Here is a 22,353-nt window from a genome sequence, read left to right as displayed (position 1 = left end):
GGGATTTCAATAGCCTGGGCTGTTGTTGTGATATTGCACTAAAGTGTTGTTTATTTATAACTGTCAATGTTGCATTGGCGGATACATGTTGCTCTTGTTGATGTTGTTGCGATTGATGATTATGATGATGATCACTATTATTAGATGACTTAAAGACATGTTTGATGTTCTTGGGCTTAACAATAACGGAAGTGGCTACTGCTCCAGACAATTTATTATTTGCTACAGCTGTATTGTTATCGCGTGGAGCTAACGTAGCTACGGTGGTGATGGTATTGGGAATTATAGGCAAATGGCCTTTTTTTGATTGTTTGTTTGGTACAGTTTTCAATGCCATGGCATGGGTGGAGGCGGAACGCTTATTGCTCGTGTTTACTGTTGGCGCCTCTGGTGGTGTTGCTGTTACCGTTGTTGTTGCGCTAGATGGTGACACTAAAGAAGATGAAAATAATGGTGAAGATGCCGATGATATTGAAGTAATTGAAGATCCTGGTACATTTATTGATGTTTTGGGTGATACAGTTGTGGTGGTTACTGTAACTGTTGTCAGGTTAATGCTCGCCGCCGTCGACGCTAGCAACGATGGGGACGCAGCATTTTCAGTCAGATTTGTTGATGTATTAGCCGCAGTCGTCGTAGTCGTTGCCATCTTCGACGATTTGGGCCTTTTTCAGTCACCAAAACGGCTGCAGGCCTTCTTCCACCTGCATTGAGTGCACCACATATCGCGTCGATCCATGCCATAAACTTTGCGACATTTTTTATTTTCGCCCCTAGTGCGGCGGTTCGGTGAGTTGGGCGTTTGTCTGTTAGCATGTTGCACCGCAACATGTTGCTGGTGGTGCATGTGTCCCCCTGTCGCCGTCGCCCCCGCTACTGCTGTGGTGGCAGTGGACGTATTACAATTGGAGTTTGTATTGTTGGCAACCATTCTGTTGCTGGCAGTGGCTGTGGGCGATTGCTGCAAATGATGTTGCTGATGATGGTGGGGCTGATGATGGTGGGGCTGATGATGATGATGTTGTTGCAACTGTTGTTGTTGGTGGGTCTCATGATTATGGCCATTACTGCCCCTAATACCGCGCACTTGTTGGTAATTTGGTGTTATAGTAACTGTAGCCATCTGTTGTTGCTGTTGCTGTTGATTGCTGTGATGATGTTGACTGTTGCTATGGTGTGTCGTTACGGTTACATTTTGTTGTGATAATTGTTGTAGCACACTATTGGCACTGTTATTGTTATGATGAACTGCTGCAGCATTTGTCACATGGTTATTGGGACTGGTCGGTGGCGCTGGGCTACTGTAATTGTGATGTTGGTAAACATGTGTCGGCGACGGATATGGCGCTGCTGATTGGGACGGACGCGGTGAGCCCCGGGCATGTTTTATTAATTGTGGTGATGTCGTTGGCTGCTGTTGTTGTTGATTGTGGTAATTACTTGCGGCAGCATTATTTGAGGCGTTAGTTGTTGTCATCACTGTAGTGGCGGTAGCTGGCGGCCATGTGTAATTGTGATGGGCCAACGGTGATGTTGGAATACAACTGGTATTATTATTGTGTAATTGCTGCTGTTGGCTATTGCTGATATAAACTGTCTGGCCATTGATGTGATGCATATGTCTTCCATTTGTATGTTGGGCGGCAACACGTCCTTGCCTGTACGAAAGAGAGAATCCATAACATCGTGTTAAAGCGATAATAAAATTAATCTTTTTGGTAAATCAATTAATAAGATTGGCTGCATCATTTCAAAATTGTATCGCAATTATAAATTTAAAATAGTTGATACACAGTTTATGGAAAGAATTTACATTCTAAAATAAGGTTTAAAGTTAGCTTAAACTCTTTGACGTATGGCGATGTTTTCACAACCAATCCTACAATATGACTTGCCAATCGTAATGAATACTTACTTGAAATTCCCGACTAATTGTCTTTGGTATTCGGGATCTTCATGTGGGGGACGAGCCATGTCACGGTGGCTAAGTGTAGGTGGTGATGTTGAACTAGGAGTTTTGCAGTCGTCGTCATCATCTTCAACCTCTGTGTAGTAGAACTCTTCTTCATGACTATCACTGTCATGACTGTCACTGTCTAAATTTTGGTCGGCTGTACGACGGGCTTTTTTACTGCTGAAAGAAATGTATATAGATGATTAGAAATGGTACAATTTCTGCTTTATAAAAAAATACTATGGCTTATAATAACACTGAAAGAAAAATAATCAAAGCCGCCGGGCAGTGGAAATATTAGCAACATTTTATACCGTTTCGGTATCATTTTCCCGTATAAATTTAGAATTGATAAATATATAGCTGTCTCGAAATTTAGTAACCCGCACGGTATAATTTCGTTACCATAGGAGGTTTTGCTATTCAATAAGTGAATTAAGCTGCATCGTGAGCAAAAATGAGAACCAACATTGAGTTTATTTTCTTATTCAATTTGTTTTTAATTAATATAAAACAAAAATTCATAAAATGATTGAATTAGTATAACTTAAATTTATTATTTCCCAATCGACTAAAATGCATTTTAGATCGAAAATGAAATTACGCGTCGTTATTTTGAGGAAGGATGATTGTCTAGGGTTAAAGTACATTAGCAAAGAAAATGAATGGTAAAACTTGTAATATACATTGTTCACTGTACAATACGAACTAAGTAACCGCCTTTGTATAAATGTACTGTGTTGGGTTTTCGAGTAAAAATTACTTCATTTTATTCAAAATGAAAAGTATGAAAGATGCTAACTTTTGACAAAAAGTGGATGAAAAAAATTAATTCCAATACCCGAATTGGCATTAAAAAATTTTGCTTTGTTAATATACGCTAATAACGTTTTCATATTATACTAGCATATCGATTAATATAATTGCTTTTCATTACGTGTCTCATTTAAACTAACATACCGTTACCATTAACAATTTAATAAAATTGGCAACGTTACACATGGTTGCTATGAAAAATTAAGGTGTTGCCAGTTATAAAGCAGCTTGTGTATAGCTATGGTACAATGGCTGGCAATACTGTTCGTTTACTCGTTGGAATAGACATCAGGGATGCCAACACACATTAAAGAATGCAATTACGGGTATGTTTGGAAGAGAAAAACTTTTGAAATTCAAAGAATACAGTATATGAGAAATCGTATCTTGTGTCATTTACTGTTCTTGATGCTATTTGTTTCAATAAAAATTTTTATTTTTCTATTATATATTCTTACGTGATTAATATACACTGCTTATCATTAAAATTTGTCATTAGCTAACACGTAGTATGAATTATTCCAAAAAACAATTAAAAAAATGATTGTTGCTTTTATTTTTTGTTTTATTAAAAACAAAGAATTGCCATGAAACGCACTGTCTCCTTTAAGGATAAGAGCACTACCTGTCAGGAGCCCGTACAAGGAAAAAAGAGCATAGAGGGAAGCCTCATTAGATATTGTAAAGATAAGGATATTTTATATCATTGAGGCCATTTTTGTATTTGTTAAAAAAATTGACAATTAATAAATACACAGATTTAAGAGCAATATTTTGACTGCTGCTCATATTTATACATTTGAGAGACCCTTATTTCATTTAAATTATATAGATACTTCAACTTTACTCTAATTTAGCAATATGGAGTATTGCTACTTCTCACCAATGGAGGCGCTATTTAGTTAACCAATATTCCAAATTTTAACAAATGTTTGACGTGTATGTGTGTATTGTCACGTAAATACATTTTGTTTCGCTATGTTTCGCATTAAATTGCCAAAACAAAGAGTAAAAATCTTAGAGTTGGCATCTCTGTTGTACACAACTCGTTGTAAGGGTTAATCGCAATTTTTTCGCATTGTTAACTCGTCGTTTAGGTTGGTTTGTGTGTTCCACTGCATTTGATTGCGGAAAAAGTGCAAAAATATTAATGGGAGCAGAAGGCTAAATGTAGAATTTACACAAAAAAGTTTCGAAAAAATCAATGAGATATTTGTGATATAACAAACAACAAGCACGGTAACTAAAATTTGCAAAGCAAATTTAACAACGTGTTGTGGCCAATCATTCTCAACAACCCTTCAACGAAACTAGCAAACAACCAAAATAACACATCAGCCAAGCAATTTCATTTTTTGCTAACTAACGGATAATAAAATTATTAAATAAATATCTTAGCAATAAAGCATAATTATTATCTATCTAGGAAACAATCATTATTCCCAAAGCTGGATACAAAGTTGCAGACATTAGGCGACCTCGTGTGGAAATTTTTAAGTGCACTCTCATCGAGAGGCAAAGAAAGAAAGAACAACGAAGAAGAAATCCAGTGGTGATTGCAGTCAATTATTACATTTAAGGTCAAGTCAAATCGGGCAAAAAGAAATACAAATATGTCCGCAATTTCTCCGAATACCAGTGGCAGCATAGCGAGCAGTTCATCAACCTCCTCCTCGGCATCAACTTCCACGGTCTCGCTGACGCACAATGCCATCGTGCCTATCGCCCCCACTTCATCACCATCATCGGTGCTAAGTGCAAGTGGCACTTGCAGTTTCACTGAGGTTTTAATTAGCGAAATTTGCGATGAAAGTAAATTGGAGTTTAGCCCTAAACATAAGGGATCATGTTCATTGCTGTGCAGCTATGATTCGCAGGGTGTCATTATAAAAATAGCTTTGGGTGAGTATCGAATGACGCTATATATAGTTCTCAATCATTCAAAGAGATGTAATCAATGGGATGGCTATGATACGATTCTATATGATTTTTGATTTTGGTCCAATGGACAAAAATGTTTCAGAGCAATATGTTTACTTGGAGATTGTCGCCATTACACAAAATAAATTCACAGTTACAACCATTTCCATTGATGATCAATTTGTTGTATTCGCTTATCAACTTGTTTACACGGAATACGCTAGATAGAAACAATTATAATTTCAGATAATTCACCGACAAATATTATAAAGGATTATTTGCTAACAGCTGATACGGATTCCGCTCAAGTGGGTCGCAAAACGTTTGCCGTTTGTTTTGATAACGACAATTATATTCTGCGCTTTCCAACCGAAACAGGTAAGTTTGCACATTAATATATTGGGTACTTCCTTAAATTCATGCGAATGGCCACTCTTAGAACAACAACGGTTTAGGAAATTGATTGATCATGTTAAGCGACTCCGACCCAAGTCTGTTTTCTCTCAACGTACCGAAGAATCTTCCGCTTCACAATATTTTCAATTTTATGGTTATCTTTCGCAACAACAAAACATGATGCAGGACTACGTGAGGACAAGTACCTATCAAAGAGCCATTCTTGGAAATTCTATTGATTTTCATGTAAGTAATTTGATGGTGGCTACTCAGTGCATAAAGAATCTAATCTTATTTTTCGGTTTTATAGAATAAGATTGTTTTAGATGTGGGAGCTGGCTCTGGTATTCTCTCATTTTTTGCCGTCCAAGCTGGTGCAGCAAAAGTTTATGCTATTGAGGCCTCCAATATGGCCCAATATGCCCAACAGCTTGTGGAATCGAATCATGTTCAGGATAAAATATTTGTAATGCCAGGCAAAATAGAGGAAATTGACTTGCCCGAAAAAGTCGATGTCATTATCTCGGAGCCTATGGGTTATATGCTTTACAATGAACGTATGTTGGAGACCTATTTGCATGCCCGAAAGTGGCTAAAACCAAATGGAAAAATGTTTCCCACACATGGTGATTTACACGTGGCACCCTTTTCCGATGAGGCTCTATATTCCGAGCAATATAACAAGGCAAACTTTTGGTATCAATCTGCATTCCACGGCGTTGATTTGACAACCCTACATAAGGAGGGTATGAAGGAGTATTTTCGCCAACCCATTGTAGATACCTTTGATATTCGTATATGCATGGCCAAATCGGTACGCCATATTTGTGATTTTATGAGGGATAATGAAAATGATTTACATAATATTGGTAAGTAGACTGAAGTACAACGGAAATACAGTAACTAATTAAATTCCACATACAGATATACCCTTGGAGTTCCATATTTTACAAACTGGTATTTGTCATGGTTTGGCTTTTTGGTTCGATGTAGAATTTTGTGGTTCTAGCCAACAGGTTTGGTTATCCACATCACCTACTGCACCATTGACACACTGGTACCAAGTTCGCTGTTTGCTGCCAATGCCCATTTTTATAAAACAGGGACAAATACTCACGGGCCGTGTTCTATTGGAAGCGAACAGGCGACAATCTTATGATGTTACAATAGACTTACACATCGAAGGCACATTGATATCGTCTAGTAATACATTAGATTTGAAAAACCCATATTTCCGTTATACAGGAGCCCCTGTGCAAGCACCTCCGGGCACTTGTACCCAAAGTCCTTCCGAACAATACTGGTCACAAATAGACACCCAGGGACAACGTACAAGTGAGCATGGTTTCACAAAATAGTTACCCGATTGAATTTTGCTTTTGTAAACATAACACATATTTTTTTGTTTCTATTTGTTTCTTCATTTCTGTTGTAGCCGGTAATATGGTTAATGGCATGGCTGTTAATGGTCTCACCGATTCTATGGACATTTCTCATACGCTTATGCATCCTCAGTCGTAAATATATAGAAGCAAAATATATTCTAAAACCATATAAGAATACATACAATCACAATCAACCAATCACGATAATTATTCTACCATCCCACCATTTGTTTACCATTTATCCTAAGCAATCTTCCTCTTGCATTTGCTATATTTTGAAGAGTAAGACTAGAATACAAACACCATCTGCATCTTATTCCCTTACCTAAATAATATACTATCTTATATTTGTTAGAGCCGATTTTTACTTAAGTTTAAGTGTATGATTAGATGTTTTATTTTTTTTTACAAATTTAATATATTTTTAAATTTTTTTAGAGAATTATTGTTATGTTCCCAAAATATTTATTTCTAACTATTTTTTAAAATCTCACAAAATTATTTTTTTTTTGAAAGAGTTTAAATTTCATTCAATGTTTGTCATTTCAGAAAAGATATTGTGTTTGCTTTGTATGATTTTTGAGGGCAAAATATTGATTTGCATTTCTGTTTATTTTTGTATCAATGTTGTTTCTTCACATTTAATCCCTACATTAAAAGAACAAAATAAAATTCTCTCTAAGTTATGATTTGCAACAGCAAAAGTTACACAACCTTGCTTTTTGTTTGATAGATTGTTTTTATAAATTGTATCCCCCCTCCCTGGAGAGGGCATTTAAAATTGTTAATTGACGCTGTACTTTTGATAATCAGTTCCATACTGAGACAGTAATGTGTAGCGTTTTAAATTTAATTGTTGCTATTTAAAAGGCACACAAGCTTCCACAATGTATTTACTAAGTTTTCTATTTTACTGGAAAAGTTTCGGTTAAGATTAATTTACCACCATTTCATTTAAATAAAGCATTCATTTAGTTTGTATATGGTATGTATGTAAATGTTGTATTTTAAGATAGCTAGGATATATTGATCGGAACATACAAAAAACACAGCCATTTTCCATTAAGTCTATTTTCGTACAGCGTTTAAGTTAATCACCTTTGTTTTAGCTTGCAACTGTTAGACAGTCTTATTTGCAAAAAAAAAACTATATTTATAGATAAGAAAGCTGATATTATGTTTCATTCATAGGAATTAATAATAATAATAATAATAATAATAATAATAATAATAATAATAAAAATTGAGCCTACATCTTCTTAATATCTAAAAGAAAAACTACCCTATATAGGGGCGAGATTATATTTATTGTGTTAAATATTAAGTTAATCACAAACACTAAAATTTTATATAGAAATCTAATGAATGGTAGAATGAAAAGAGTCGAATTACGGACAGAGGTTGAAAAATGTCGAACCCACTCCCAATGGATTAGTGTGTTCACATCTTTATGCATTCAATTCTTATAGAATGAAATCTTTACTGAAGAACTATACTAGACCTCCTTTGAAAGATATATATACTATACATACAAAAACCTAGATACACACAATAAGAAAAAAATCCAGAAACAATACAATTTGTACTAGAGTGTAGTATTTTTGCTATATACCACCTACTTATATATTTGCAGAAAAAAAAACAAGAAATAATAATAAACCAAACATACGAAAACATTACATATAATTTAAAGAAAAACTAAAACTGAGCTTTTTATTTGAAAGTGCCATGGTGCAACAAGGAAGGGCATTTTGTTATTGTGATGACTAGATTGTATGGCGATTAGAAGGGCTCGCAACATATTTCCAAAACCTTGGCCCAATGTCCTGATTTCACTTGCGTGATGCAACTGTGTGTGTATTTACTTTTGCCGGTTATTTGCAAAAAAACGGCAAATAAACAAAACGAGAAAAAATAACTGAGCTAACCTACTTTCGCCCTCGTAGTAACTAGAACATCTACCTACCACAACACCCTCCCTTGTGTCTCTTATGAACTCTGACTGCATTGCTATTGAGATGTAAATGGATATGTTTGTATGTTTCAATGAAAAACCATTTAATTTCCTTGGATAGATATGTATATGCTTCCCAACCGCAGAAATACGGTGCGCGGGCGCATTTTGTGTTGTCGGTCAAGGCAAATTACATTGCTTTCCTGATTTTACTGGTATACTATAAACAGCAGCGACAGCAACTGCAAGTAATGTTTCTGTTCTATTATACGCTCAAGGTTGTACTATGTGTTTGGTTGATCTATTGCAATTATAGTGATTTAATGGAAACTAGTGGGACCTAGAATAGATTGTAAAAAAACTTACTGCGTTCGTTTTTTTTTAACAATTAAATATGGGTAATGTGTTTTTTACATACAATTCCATGATAAATTAATTTTAATTAATTGTGTTCAATGCAAAGTATCGACTATTTATATTTGTATAAATACATCTCAGTGATCTTATTCTTATGGTCAAGTCCTATCTGCGTGTTTCACTGTTCACAAATTGATTTGGAACCATTCAATTAATAACCAATTTAGTTGGAAACGAATCTAGTCATTGGGGTATGTTCCGATATTCGGAATCGCAAAATTTGACGTTTGGCGAAATTTTCTTAATCCTAAAACATACAAATTTTAACTTGGACAACATAGTTCTCTTTAATATGAAGTTTAAATGGAAATGAATTTAAGTCCGATAGTATATCATTTTTTTCTTTATGGGAAAACTAAATTCGAATATCGGAACATGAGGGAATATTTTTTTTAAATTGATTGATTGTTTGATAATTACAAAAATGTTGACGCAAAATACAATTAATAATTTAACTGAATCAATCAACATTCTAATTAATTAAATAATTTATTTACATAAGTTTCATTCTATTTTTTTAGTTATTTTCAATTCCCAATTTGAATTAGGCATTAAATATTCTTCACAGTTGTGCCACAAGCAATACACAATAATTGAGACTTGTTGATTTTTTATAGTTGAAATAAAAAATATAAATATGGATGCAAATAATTTGTATTTTCTTTGGATGATTTTTGGTAGATTTTACAGAAAAAATATGACCCCTCCACACCCCAGAAGAATTCTCTACACTCATAGAAAAAAGTCTGCTAAAAACAGCAGTCGATGTCTGCTGTTATATTTTTGTACTTCAGGGCCAAATGAGCAACAATTTATAAAATTTTTAGGTTATAAATTTTTCCCCAAAGTATATTTAAGAACCAAAAGTAGTTTTTGGTATATTTTTGCACTGTAATATACTTACAAGCTCCTAAATACGATCAGCAAACATTTTGTTTGCTGTTATGCCTCAATTCGATTAATATTCAGATTTTCGTTCAAATACTATAGATATTCATAAAATATTGGTTTAATTATGTTAGGATAGCTCCTAAGTTGACATTTTTATTTGTTTTAGACAAAATAAAACATGTGTTTTAGTGTAATCGAGCTTCAAAAATAGCAGAAAATGTTTGCTATTTCAGCAAACAGTGACTGCTGTCCCTTTTTCAGCAGACTTTTCTGCTGTCCCTACTAACAAATTTCTTTGGGTGTACGTAAAAAGAACAAATAATTCTTTAAAAGTAGTATTCGGCCGAAAAAAATCATATTAAATTAATACGAAATGTTTTGAGGTTAATTGTACAACCAACTTAGCAATCAAATTTTACTTGTAAATTTTTTTTCAAATAAGTATAATACGTATATTTTCATTAATTGGCAGTTACATTTTAGTCGAGTTGAGCTGTGTCGTTGCCGCTCGTGTCAATATCAAAAATGGGGAAATTGAAATTCACGAAATGGCGGAAAATTAATGACTTTGAATTGGTTGAATAAATTGCAAATAATAATGGATTGCGTACAAAGTTCTACTAAAGATTGTCATCCACAATCAAACATCACGTACCACATTTCAACCGGATGGTATGAAATTTGCTCCGGAAGTCACATTTGTGGATAGGTTTCTATGGTAGCTATTTATAATTACGGACCGATATGGACCAATTTTTGCTACCGAACAATAACTGGTTCGTATGAAATTTGCCAAGAGACACCGGAAGTCAAATCTGGGGATCAGTTTATATGGGAGCTATATATATGTAGTACTATGGATCTATTTTTGTTGATTGAAATATACCTAGATCGAGTAGCAAATTTCAAACGGATCGGATGAAATTTGCTGCTCCTAGAGGCTCCAGAAGTAACATTTGCGGGTCGGTTTATATGGGGGCTAAATAACACAGCAAAAAAATTGGAAGTTGTTCTAGAGGCACAACTTTAAAAGCACTTCCAAAAATTTCCTTCCACAGATGTTCTTTTGTTTAATTACACACGAAGTTCTTTAACTCAACATTTTTTGTTTTAAATAGGTTAAAAAAACAGAGTATAATAAAATGCTACGGACTATTTAAATTTGGTCGAAAAAACTGCTGAAGCCCTTCTAGAAAAATCACGAATAGATCGGATTGAATTTGCTTTTCCAAGAGGCTACGGAAGTATATGGGGGCTATAACCAAAAGTGGCCCATTTACAATACCATCTGACCTACATCAATAAGAACTATTTGTGCAAAGTTCCACGTCGATAGGTTGTTTCAATCGAAAGTTAGCGTGATTTCAACAGATGGTTATCCCTAGGTCGACTCGGAATTTCACCACGACTTAGAATATATGTACTTTAGGGATCTGAGACCAATACTTCGATGTGTTACAAATGTGAAATGAAATGTGGAATATGTGAAACGTAAATGTTCGTGATTTTTATATTTTGGAATATAACATTGAAATAAATTATAAACATATTTGTTTATTTGTAATCACACAAGTGGATGTAAGCAATTGGCGCCTTAAAAATATATATGTCTAATGTGAAACATAATATGTTTGAAGAATACAAAACGTCGTAAAACTAGGAAAAACACGACTAATGTACGCATTAGAATTGTTGTTGTATCCTGGAAACCAGTTTCTGTTAATTGTCATATGTTGTAGTTGACTGTAGAAACAATAAGCATTGTTCGACTGTTCACCACTTAGGTGAATTCTAACAAATTAGCTTTCTAAAAATAAATTTCGTGTTGTTGCATTACTATGTAACAAAACGAAATAAAAATAAGATTAAGGGACTTGTAAGTTATATGAAAAGATGATGTACAGTGGGAAAAAAGATGATTCAATTTGTAAGAGGAAATTTCCCAAATGTTTTCTCCATAAGGAGTTAGCATAAAGGGCCCAAAATTGAGTCATCTCTCCCAGCCAGATCTATACTAAAGGCTGTGGAAAGGTTCATTCGCCCGAACCGAAACATGTACAGTCCAGGCGTGTATAGATTTGTATCTGGCGTTTTCTTTTCAATGGCTCTATTAACCATGTTCCTTAATCTATATCTGTCCATAAAGCTCGAAAAATAATTGTATAATTAGAAACAATATTTTGTTTGGACAAATCCTGAAATTATATATGCTTTGAAGCTGAATTTGAGTTTGGAATTTTGGCAGTATATGTTACAGAAGCGATTTTTTTGAAGGTGTATGGTGGCAGCCCGATATTTCAAGCTCACTTATGGTGTTTTCTTTTCTTGTAAAAAATTCGCACTTTTTTTGCATTTAGGTTATATTCTAAAAAAACAGGCAAAAGTGCGAAAAGGCTTTAAATTCTGTTGTGAAAATAGTGCCACGCATAGAGGCAAATCGGTGGCTTTTCAGCACTGCCGACAAACGAGAGTGCTGCGATTGCCATGTTTGCTTCTTTGAACTCTTAGCGTCTTTTTAGGTTGCTGGCAACATTAAAAAAATGGGAATTCTGTACAGACAAAATGAAGGCAAAGCACTTTTTTTCAGACTTACATACACCCAGAGAAGGAATATGATGACCTCAACCATGTTTGAAGAGCAAAATGTTATTTTTGACCTGGGAACATGTGATATATTTGCGACAAACATGTTATTTTCTCAAAAACTATGTATCTGTTTTCGTCAACCATGTATATGTTTGCCGAGAAAACAAAATTTTTGCGACATTTTTGGTCACCGTTCAAAACTAACATTTTGTTCTATAAACATGTTTGGTTTGATCATATTCCTTCACTGCGTGTATTCAGTCCATTGTGATACCACAGTGGTGACCTTCTCTCTTATCACTGAGTGTTGCCCGATTCTAACAAAAACGAACAACATCAAATTTTATTTTCCTATAGCAATCGATGACTGTTCAACTGATTTCTTAGAGCAGACCACCAGGAGGTGGCAATCAGTGGCCAATACATCAATTGTTCATTTCTAAAAGTTGTTGGCTTTTCAGAGTTCGAGATTTCACCGTATTCGTTTTGCAAAGTATATCCATAAAACGAAGTTAGTGAATTTAACGTTATGGAATAACACACTTTCTTGGAGGCCACATTAAAAAAATATAATAACACGTAATATTGACAAAATGTGAAGGCGCCAAAAATGGTTTCTGTACAATCCCTTTAAAACATTATTTATTTCTAATTTATTGTATATAGAACTTACCCAAGATGGACAATACGTATGTGACGTTCAATTTTAGCCTTTGTATGTTCACTAATATTGCAGCCTTTCCAGGTACAAACAAACTTTGTCTTATTGGCCTGAAAAGAAAATAAAAAAAATAAATAATAATTTAACGAACTATTAATAATAATAATAAAGTTAAAGAAAACAAGCACATACTTTTCGCCTATTGAAACGTGAATAGACTTTCATTGCAATTGTTATGGATGAATGGGATGAACGGTAGAACGGTAGGTACAATAAAAAAATTGCAATAAAAACCGGTGCGTGCACCGGCCACGCTACGAATGAATGGTGGTAGTGGTAAAGCAGCGGCAATAGCAATGCATGCATATTTTGAGCGCCATTATGTCCTCAGCACATAACGGTGAAAACGAAAGGATGCCGATTTGAAACGATGACGAAGGCAGGCAATAACACTCGCTGTTTCTTGCTTGCTCACTCGATTGCATTACAAGCACTAGGGAAAACGTGTTGCAACTCCCCAATACTCAACACAATGCAGCACATAACTTAGGGTTAATACTTGCTGGCAAAGGAAGGAGAAAACCAATCCAAGTTATATACCAGCCTTTATATATATGTAGATATGTATGTACGTATATATATATGTACATCGTTCATGTCCTTGCCTTTACATGTGCATGGTTTTGGCTTGGAGTATACAAAAAAAAAATACAAAACAAACATGGGAAAAATGAAGGTATAACTAAAATCGGCACGAGGTCATTTGTAAAGTAAGGCAAAGAATGCAATATCATCATGCTGTTGGGTAGTAGTCATGGACGAATTTCAATTCTATGCTGATGTAGAAAGAAGAAGCCAGCATGTACAACATAAGCATACATACAATATACATAAGTCCATTATATATAAAACATACATTTATATATCAATTCAGTATATGAAAGTATGTACTGCCTGTGACCCACATAAAATTTAAAGAAGGCATTGAAACTAGGCCATTGTGAGTTTCATCTAAGGATTTCTATTTTTCAACACCTCATGAATGGTCCTTGCGATGGAAAGTTGATGCGCAGTAAATTGATTTATTTATTCTGGCAGTTTCCTCTCCCTGAACTCCTCCATGCTAAGCATTTGCAAACACAAACAAAGGATGCTATTAACCTTGGCACAAATTTAGGATAATTTCTAAATTAAAATGCAACTTAATTATGTTTTGTTTTTGTCTCAAAAAAATTGTGGTATATTTTTGAAAAAAAAAATCACTAACGCTTATGCTTAGTTAGCTTACTGGGAATATTATTTATTTATTTGCATATTTATTACAATTTAAAATTACAATAAATAAAAAGAGATTTAAGCACTAGCAACTAAAGCTATCGGCTTAGGGATTATTATTATGCCTAAAAGTATACCATGGTTTTTGTAATTTTGGCGCAATTCTGAATGCATTCAAGATGTTTGCTTCTAGGAATTTTTGATTTATTTTAGTTTTTTTCAAAATTTATTATAATGTCGGCTATGTAGATATAATTTGTTATTGTTTTTAAGAACATTACACGGTCGTGATGAGGAGCATGAGATGTTGAGATGACCCAGATATCAAATGAGTTTGTTATTTTTTTTTTTTTGTGGGCCGAAATTTGTAGTCACTGGCTGTACAATGAAAGTATGTCAATACTGTGTCTGTGTGTGTTGAAGTGCATTTTCAAAAAGATTTCAGGGTCAAGTAATTTGTGCATTCATTTAAGCGTCACGCTTCACTTTTTTTTCAGCTATTATCATTTTTGTTGTATTTACCATGCACTAAGTTACTGATGATGTTTTTACTTGGTAAAGCGAAAATGAATGTGCATTATTTAGATAATACTAATTTGAAGATGGAAAATAATAATGACAATTTAATATTTGAATAATTAATGAAATCTTGAGGATTTCGACTTTGGAGAGATAGATGTTTTATTCGGGATTATATTAGTTATAAATTTTTCTTTATCTATGGAGACTTGTTTAGCTAAAGTTTTGACGAATATCATATTCCATATTAAATTTCATGGGTATACATATAGTATTAAAGACTATTTTTGAGTTGTATCTATAAGATATTGCAACAAATAAATACTATACTTAAATTTTTGCGAACTTTAGGCCATAGTTTAAAGAAAATGTTTAATTTTATGATTTTTCCCCATTTCGCTAAAGGAAATTACAACTTCTTTCACGCATCTGAGTTTGTAGAATAATAGTCCCCACATATATTTATTTATTTCCACTGAAAAAATCATTTTTGTGTCTACTTACTACCAATTCTGTTCATCGTATATATCTTTGTTAAGAAGGTGAATAAATTTATAGGAAAATAGTCTAAATTTGATTTGCTTTTAATTCAATTTAGTTTAAAATACTATGTTCAATAGAAACAATGAAATGTTGAAATTTCGATATTATATGAATAGGACCATTTCGAATGACGGTAAAAGGAAATCTGAGAATATTGTGTATACAATAGAGGCGTGACACGAAATTGTCGTGACTCACGAAAATTTTCGTGATTCGTGTGTGAGTCGTGAGTCACGCTCATGACAACAGCGTGAGTGTGCGTGAGCGTGATTAACAAACCAAAATGTCGTGCGTGAGCGTAAGTCACGAAAATAATATCTTCGTGAGCGTGCGTGAGTAACGAATTACACTCACGAAAATATTCCTGCTCACCAACATAAAACGCTTAAGAGTTAAATTCAATTACAATTTTAGTGACACCTGGGATGTTAAGAGTTTAATAACACTCTCGATTTTAATAATGCTCATGTTTTCAGACACTTCGGTAAGGTAAATTAATCATAAAATTATTCGTGAGTTACAATATTTTTCGTGAGCCACAATATTTTTCGTGAGTCACGGTATTTTTCATGAGTCACGACGTTTTCGTGCGTGGGTGTGCGTGAGTACAAATTTTCTTTTCTTGAGTGTGCGTGAGTCCTACCAAAAAATATCGTTCGTGAGTATGATTTTTTAGTCGTGAGTGTGCGTGAGTAAACTATTACTCACGTGCACACCTCTAGTATACACACACAGAAAAAGAATACTTTTCTCCGGAACGAAATTTTAGACAAACGAAATTCTCATTTAATTTTATGTTAGTCGCCTGATATCAATGCAGGTTGGTTTTTGTCCAAATTAATAATATTACATTTTATTAAAATTTTTATATGAGCTTATGAAGATGGATGAATTAAGTTATTGAAATCAAAAATCCAAATCTACACAAACCTACCATCGCTGCTTCCTGACAAATGTAGTAGATTGAAATCCTCACAAATCCCTTGGAGCGTATGAGTGTTGTTAATCAAATTTCCATTACAGCTATAATACTCATACGCTACATATCACAATTTCTTTGTATGACCATCTTCTTAGTGGCCATTTTCTGTGAATTGTAAAAATGAAATTTAAATGTTGCCCTTTTCGAAACATACATTTTCTTCTAATTGGAGAACATTTTTAAAGATAATCCATATTAAATTTTGGTTCCACGTAAAATTTAAGTTATTTCTACCGTGATTGCTTTATTTTAATATTGCTGTAAAGACCTTAAAGGTATCCCCTATATCTGAGTGTCCTCTGAAAGTGCTCTTATAAAAGCACTACCAATACTCTCGTACACTTACATGGACAACAGAACAAGTATATAAGATATAAGAAACACATACATATGCGTTAGATTCTTGTTTGTAACGGGGATATGGTTGGGGGAATATAGCCACACATACCAGCCATGTGTCTCTATCATTTTCTTCTGTCGACATTGTCATGGAGTTTACAAATGCTCTATGTGGTGTGGTTTTACTTTAGGTTAACATAACTCAGCATAAATCTTGGGGGTCCTTCTTTAATTGCGGTCATAAATGCATTCTCTCGAAACAAACGAAATGGAATGGTGGATATAAAATACGCTGTCGATGCCTTTATTAATATTCACTGGATTTTTGCTACCACCACCTTTGTGGTAGGGCTTTTGAGGATTTCCTTGGACTAAGTCATTAAATGGAGTTTCTTTGTTTTTCTTGGGCGGCAATAAGAGAAGGATAATAAAATACATTAGACTTTTGTTAATTACCAGGATGGCAAATGTAATATATGTTGGCCATGTCCTTTGGTGAATGGCTAAGACATGTTGATGGGATGACTGGCATACATTATCCTGTTGAAGACCATTTGTCCCACATCAGAAGTAATTTTTTGTATATTGAGGCTATGTCTCAAACGGATATTGCAAATTGAAGTTGAAGTCACAAGTATATTATTTATAAAATAAATTGAGTACATAGTCAGTCATACGGTTTAAAGTCTTTCGTATAAATATATACGTGTATGCTAAGGTTAAAGTTGTAATTTGGTTTCTAATACCAATAATAATGACTCTTGATGATAAAATAATTCACATAAATAATAAATAAAGAAATTCCATGGATAATTTTGTTCTAATTTATGTAATGTGGACACGCACAAACAAGTCATGAAAAATTTCTAAAACAAAATCGAACATCGTTTTAAAATAAACAAATTGTGTTTTGAATTTAAATATTTTTTTTTAAGATTGAATTAAACATAAAAAAATTTACTTGACCTAAAGAAATGAATTGATTTCTTCAGTATATTTCAATTATTTTTTATTAGACGCAATTTAAAATTCAATTGCTTATGATGAAAAACATAATTACTTATAGAAACATAATTAATTCTATATATATACAATTTATATAATTCAATTATTTAAATGAACTTTACAATTAGTTGATTCAATTAGTTAACTAATTGACTTGGAGGGGGAAAAAATTCAAGTGAGATCTTAATTGATTCAGCTAACAAATTAATTGTTTTCACAATATCTTTCGTTAGTGCATTTCTTATGAACTGTATAGTAAGTAGGCGAATTATCTTTCAGATATACTGAATTGCGGTTTAACGAGTACGCAATCGTACGGAATGTAATTATTGTGAAGCGTGAGCATGTACTGTATCTCTGAGAGGATAGGAGAATTTTTCGAATAAAAGATATTCCCAACCTTTACTCTCGAAGTCAGCATAAAAAAAAAAATCATAGAAAATATATTTCTTGTCTTTAACTACAAAATTAACTTTGAAAGGAACTGATTTAATTGTCGAATTCAAACCTTAAATCGCAAAAGTCAATTAACAAATTATTTGATCCAAATGTATATTTAAAAACTTAATAATTAATATTAATATTATTATTAATTAATATTTTTTAACTGACCAATTGTTGGCGATTTTTTTGGGGAACATATTAAGTATATACCTCTTTAAATTTTTCGGGTTCTTCATTAACAATTGATTATAAAAATTCAATTAAGAATAGTTCCTTAGTCAAATGTGAAGATTACAAAAATAGTTTCGTCGATTAGTCGATGGGTCATACCTTTATAGACCAAACAAAAAAAAGAAAAATACTAAAATCTTAAAACTTTAATCCGACCAATAATAGAGACATTGATGAATATATTTTAAAACGTAATTTTCCCTTCCTATGATGGAAAAAGACCTGACCATATGTGTATAAGTTTAAGCACATAAATATTTACTCTCCTGTAGGACTAAAAGGAAATAAAATTGTAACCCTCCCCCCACTATAACTCACGCTGTGTGGTTACATTTTGTGATGAAACCAAAAAAAAAAAAAACTACAATCGAGTGGCCAGTGGTATATATGTTTTTGTTTGACTGAGTTCAGCATATTTTTGGCTGTTCACTCCTTCTTGTTTTGCCTCCTACAAGGGAAAGTTTTTATGCCAATTATGTTACAGAGACTATAAAGAAATACGAGTGTATGTCAAAGGATTTATAAATGCTCATGTTTGTCGGTTTGTGCATGTGTATGGTAATAATGACATATACGATGTTCAAATAAAATGCCATGGCTTCGTTTTCCCTGAATTTTTTTCATGTCTTGCTTGAATAATGCTATGTGTCTCCTTTGGATTTGGTCCTTGCTAGCCTAACAGTATGTTGTTGAGTGTGAGGAACAGGAAAAATAACATATATTTTTACTTAAATTGTATTTGTAGTTTTACTTATGGCATGCTGGTGCGTTTCATACAAACACAGTGTTTAGAGTGTGCGTATGTGTATGTATGTGAAATTATTTCACTTTTCTTTTTTCACATTATTCACTTTCATTACCACCACCACCACCCCCTGTGCTCAGCTTTCAGGAAATAAAAATCTTGGCACAAGGATGCTGTGCTCTGAATTTGAAAGTGACACTCACACCCATGCCCAAAGGGGGGTATACAACACAAATAATGGCTAGGGGATAAACGGAAAGGGCAAACCAGGAAGAGCTATGGATGTTATAGCAATAGCTAAGAATTAGGTCAAATGTATGTATAGCGAAAGTATGCGCACACACACACGCATACGTCCCCATATAAAAATAACAAAGAAAGGAAATTTAATCCACGAATACTGCATAAGTATGTGTGCTACTCCCAAGAGAGCCACATTATGCATTTCAGCGAATTGCCAAGAGAATTTTCACTCACTCACTCAAGAGCTAAACATTTCAATGAATAAAGAGAAACTCTTTTACTAGTAATGACTCTCTTTTTACCCCCCAATGTTAAGAGATATTCTCAATGAAGTTTTGAAGGTGTTCAAGAGAAACAAATAGTAAGGGATTTTTTTGGGATTTTCTTACATTTCACTCTCAATACATTTTGCTTTGGAGTTACATATTATGGAAAGGGAGATACATATTTCATTTTGTTGTCATCATCATTACCGAAATAGGTCGTGGAATAAATCAAAGAGAGTGAGAGCGTAAAATAGTGAAATACCAATGTGGCAGAGGGAATAAGTCAATGCCATTCAAGGGAAGGAAATGCGGGGGTGATTTTTGCTCGATATTATTCTGGTATAAAATAGGTCACTGGAAGTAATGGAATTTGATGTGAAAAAAGTTTCACTTTGTATACACGAAGAATACCCGTATACATTTATAAAGCAGATTAAATGAGTATGTTTGTGTGTGTGTAAATCTGTTAATATTTGGAAATTTTATTTTCTTTAAACCTTAGATGAAATTATGTCATTTTAAAGTAAATCACTTATTTATAGAGAGACAATATAAAAGAAGATTAAAGTAAATTGAAGATTAAAGTAAATATAACTCTTGAATAGTGTTTTTTTTAATTATGTCTATGTGATTTTAGATATAATTACCCTGCATACTTTTCGGTGTTATTATGATTTTAATTATATCATCCGGAAAATATGCATTACATTATAAATGCATGAGGAACCTGTATGCACACAGAAAATTGCAATCGAAATTACGAATACATATTTCTTAAAAAAAAGTAATTACACGCAAAGAAAAAAAAACGTTTGGAAAACGTGTGCCGAAAACGTTTTTCTTTTGCTAGAGTTTTTTGAATTGTTTCGAAAATTTTAAACTTTTATCACCAAAAAAATTCGTTTGTTACAACATTTTTATTTTTTCATTAAAAAAAGTTATTTTTGAAACAACAACAGAGTCAATTTCGTTTATATCACTGTTCTTTTCTGACTTTAGGTCTTTAATAGGACACATTTTACTGTTCAAAATTTAATATAGTACAATGTAATGTTGAACATTTTTTCGGAATCTTCCGAACATATGTGGAATGTATGTAAAAAAAAAAAAAAAAAACTTTGGTCGAAGCCGGGATCGAACCCACGACCCTTGGCATGAGAGTCGGACGTAGCAACCACTGCTCCACGGTGCCAAACTAAATGTTTGTTTCTGGTAAATAAACTTTGTTTATTCGGTTCGTGGGCGCCGCAAGCTATGCTATATAAATATATCTTATATGGGTAATTATCTATTGATGACCATACAAGGTACATAGCTCAGTGGTTAGTGTGTTGGCTTACAAAGTGCATGGTCCGCGGTTCAATTCTCCGTCCAGGCGAAAGGTAAAAAAATTTTAAAAATTTATAAATTCGTATAATTTCTTCTACATTGTTGGTATTACAGGAAGAGGTGTTAAGAACTAAAAAATCTCGTGGATGTGAGAAAGATGTGAGGGCAAATGCAATTAGCAAGAAAAAAAATTTTTTTGTTAGTCTTTATGAAATTGTTGTTACATCCTGGAAAAGAATAAATGTTTATCACAAAAAGTATATACTTTTCTTCCAAATACACTTTCTTACAGCGAAAAGCAAATGAGAAACGAACTTTGTTTGTCTAAAATTTCGTTTGGGAGGAAAGAATTATTTTTTTGCGTGTATTTACTGGAATTAAATTTTCTCAATGTGGTATACAGTATTAATTACACTAAGATGTTCTTTATAGATATCCATCTGTCGACATTACTGTTTGCTAAATGATAAGGGATTGCTAAAAGAAATTGTCAATTACAAAATTAACTGAGCCAATTAATTTTTACGCCTATCTAATTACGAAAATGATAATATTAACATCAATGTCAAATAAATAATTTAATATAATTAAATTTGTCATAATTAAATAATTTGTAGGCTTAATTTTTGTTTTGATTTGACAACTTAATTAAAACAATACATTAATGGTGCTCCGTTAGAGCAAGGTTAGCTAAACAACAACGAATGCGATTACAATCCTTTGTAGTTAAGATCTTAACCGCTAAACAATTTCAAATTAAAATGTACCCACCTGGAAAAATATCTGCAATTAACTATTTGTTAACTGACAGTTAACATATAATGGGAAAACGTTTCCATATTTCCTTTTTGGCCTTAAGAAATCCTTTTCTAATTCAGCTTGATTAACTTCAATTGCGAGTAAATTTTAATTTCCTTAGTTGCCTCATCAAAAGGAAACAGCCCCATCATATTTCAAGCTAATCAAAGAAAAGAATAAATGAATCGAAGCAAGGGCCATTTCTACTATTGATATTTTTAATTAAGCATTTCATCAATTCTGTGATAAATAAGCGGGTTTTCTAATGTTACATGACAATGGGCAGACTTATAAATGCTAGCGATGAAAATCTGAAATCGAAACCACCATAACGAAGCAAAATACTGCGTCTTCAAATTTTCAACGATAATTTCCAGGGACTTTCGAATTCATGGATGTTAAATGCTTTGATTTCTCTCTTCTTCAACCTCCATCCCATCCCCAGGGTGGAGAGAAAAACATATTAGTTATATTCTTTTGTTATTTAGCTCCAACCAACAGTGAGTCGTAGAAGTAGTTGTCAGTGCCTTAATCATGTTGACATTACCCTTATTTAAAAAACAACACAAGACGAAGAAGAAGACAACACCAAGAACAGCAAGAAGACAGAATCAAAAATGAAATAGAATCAAGTCCTATACTACTACAGCACAA

General features: G+C 33.3%; 2 protein-coding genes across 4 annotated transcripts in view; one reads left to right on the top strand and one right to left on the bottom strand.

Moving 5' to 3' along the window:
* Nucleotides 1-452: 452 nt before the first annotated feature.
* Nucleotides 453-22,353, bottom strand: part of Glut4EF (Glucose transporter 4 enhancer factor) — an 886,996-nt gene continuing 865,095 nt past the window's right edge. Inside the window, exons 5-7 of one of the 2 annotated variants that reach the window (XM_075290910.1) lie at nucleotides 12,993-13,090; nucleotides 1,916-2,134; nucleotides 453-1,658 (exon numbers count right to left, since the gene is read on the bottom strand). In XM_075290910.1, coding sequence (XP_075147025.1) covers nucleotides 671-1,658; nucleotides 1,916-2,134; nucleotides 12,993-13,090 — 1,305 coding nt within the window. In that variant the 3' untranslated portion in view covers nucleotides 453-670. The remainder of the gene's footprint in view (nucleotides 1,659-1,915; nucleotides 2,135-12,992; nucleotides 13,091-22,353) is intronic. The other variant, XM_075290911.1, reaches the window with a different exon arrangement.
* On the top strand, nucleotides 3,845-8,175 carry Art4 (arginine methyltransferase 4). Of its 2 annotated transcripts, XM_075290917.1 has the most exons (7): nucleotides 3,845-4,009; nucleotides 4,197-4,672; nucleotides 4,937-5,068; nucleotides 5,130-5,332; nucleotides 5,397-5,955; nucleotides 6,011-6,421; nucleotides 6,522-8,175. In XM_075290917.1, exons 2-7 carry the CDS (start codon nucleotides 4,384-4,386, stop codon nucleotides 6,605-6,607), a joined length of 1,680 nt encoding a protein of 559 aa, XP_075147032.1. In that variant the 5' UTR covers nucleotides 3,845-4,009; nucleotides 4,197-4,383; the 3' UTR covers nucleotides 6,608-8,175. The 2 variants fall into 2 exon arrangements, with proteins under 2 accessions (XP_075147032.1, XP_075147031.1); XM_075290916.1 differs by having other exon boundaries at nucleotides 3,845-4,672.

This window comes from Haematobia irritans, chromosome 1 (genome assembly GCF_050003625.1).
Source record: "Haematobia irritans isolate KBUSLIRL chromosome 1, ASM5000362v1, whole genome shotgun sequence".
NCBI classification, from domain to species: Eukaryota; Metazoa; Arthropoda; class Insecta; order Diptera; family Muscidae; genus Haematobia; species Haematobia irritans.
This window is presented reverse-complemented; position numbering and strand designations above follow the sequence as displayed.

Bases quoted from the DNA above. Each gene is read 5' to 3' on its own strand.
- Art4 (XM_075290917.1), top strand. From the start codon at position 4,384: ATGTCCGCAATTTCTCCGAATACCAGTGGCAGCATAGCGAGCAGTTCA. The intron at 5,333-5,396 runs GTAAGTAATTTG...TCGGTTTTATAG, and splicing joins GAAATTCTATTGATTTTCAT to AATAAGATTGTTTTAGATGT. The intron at 5,956-6,010 runs GTAAGTAGACTG...TTCCACATACAG, and splicing joins AAATGATTTACATAATATTG to ATATACCCTTGGAGTTCCAT.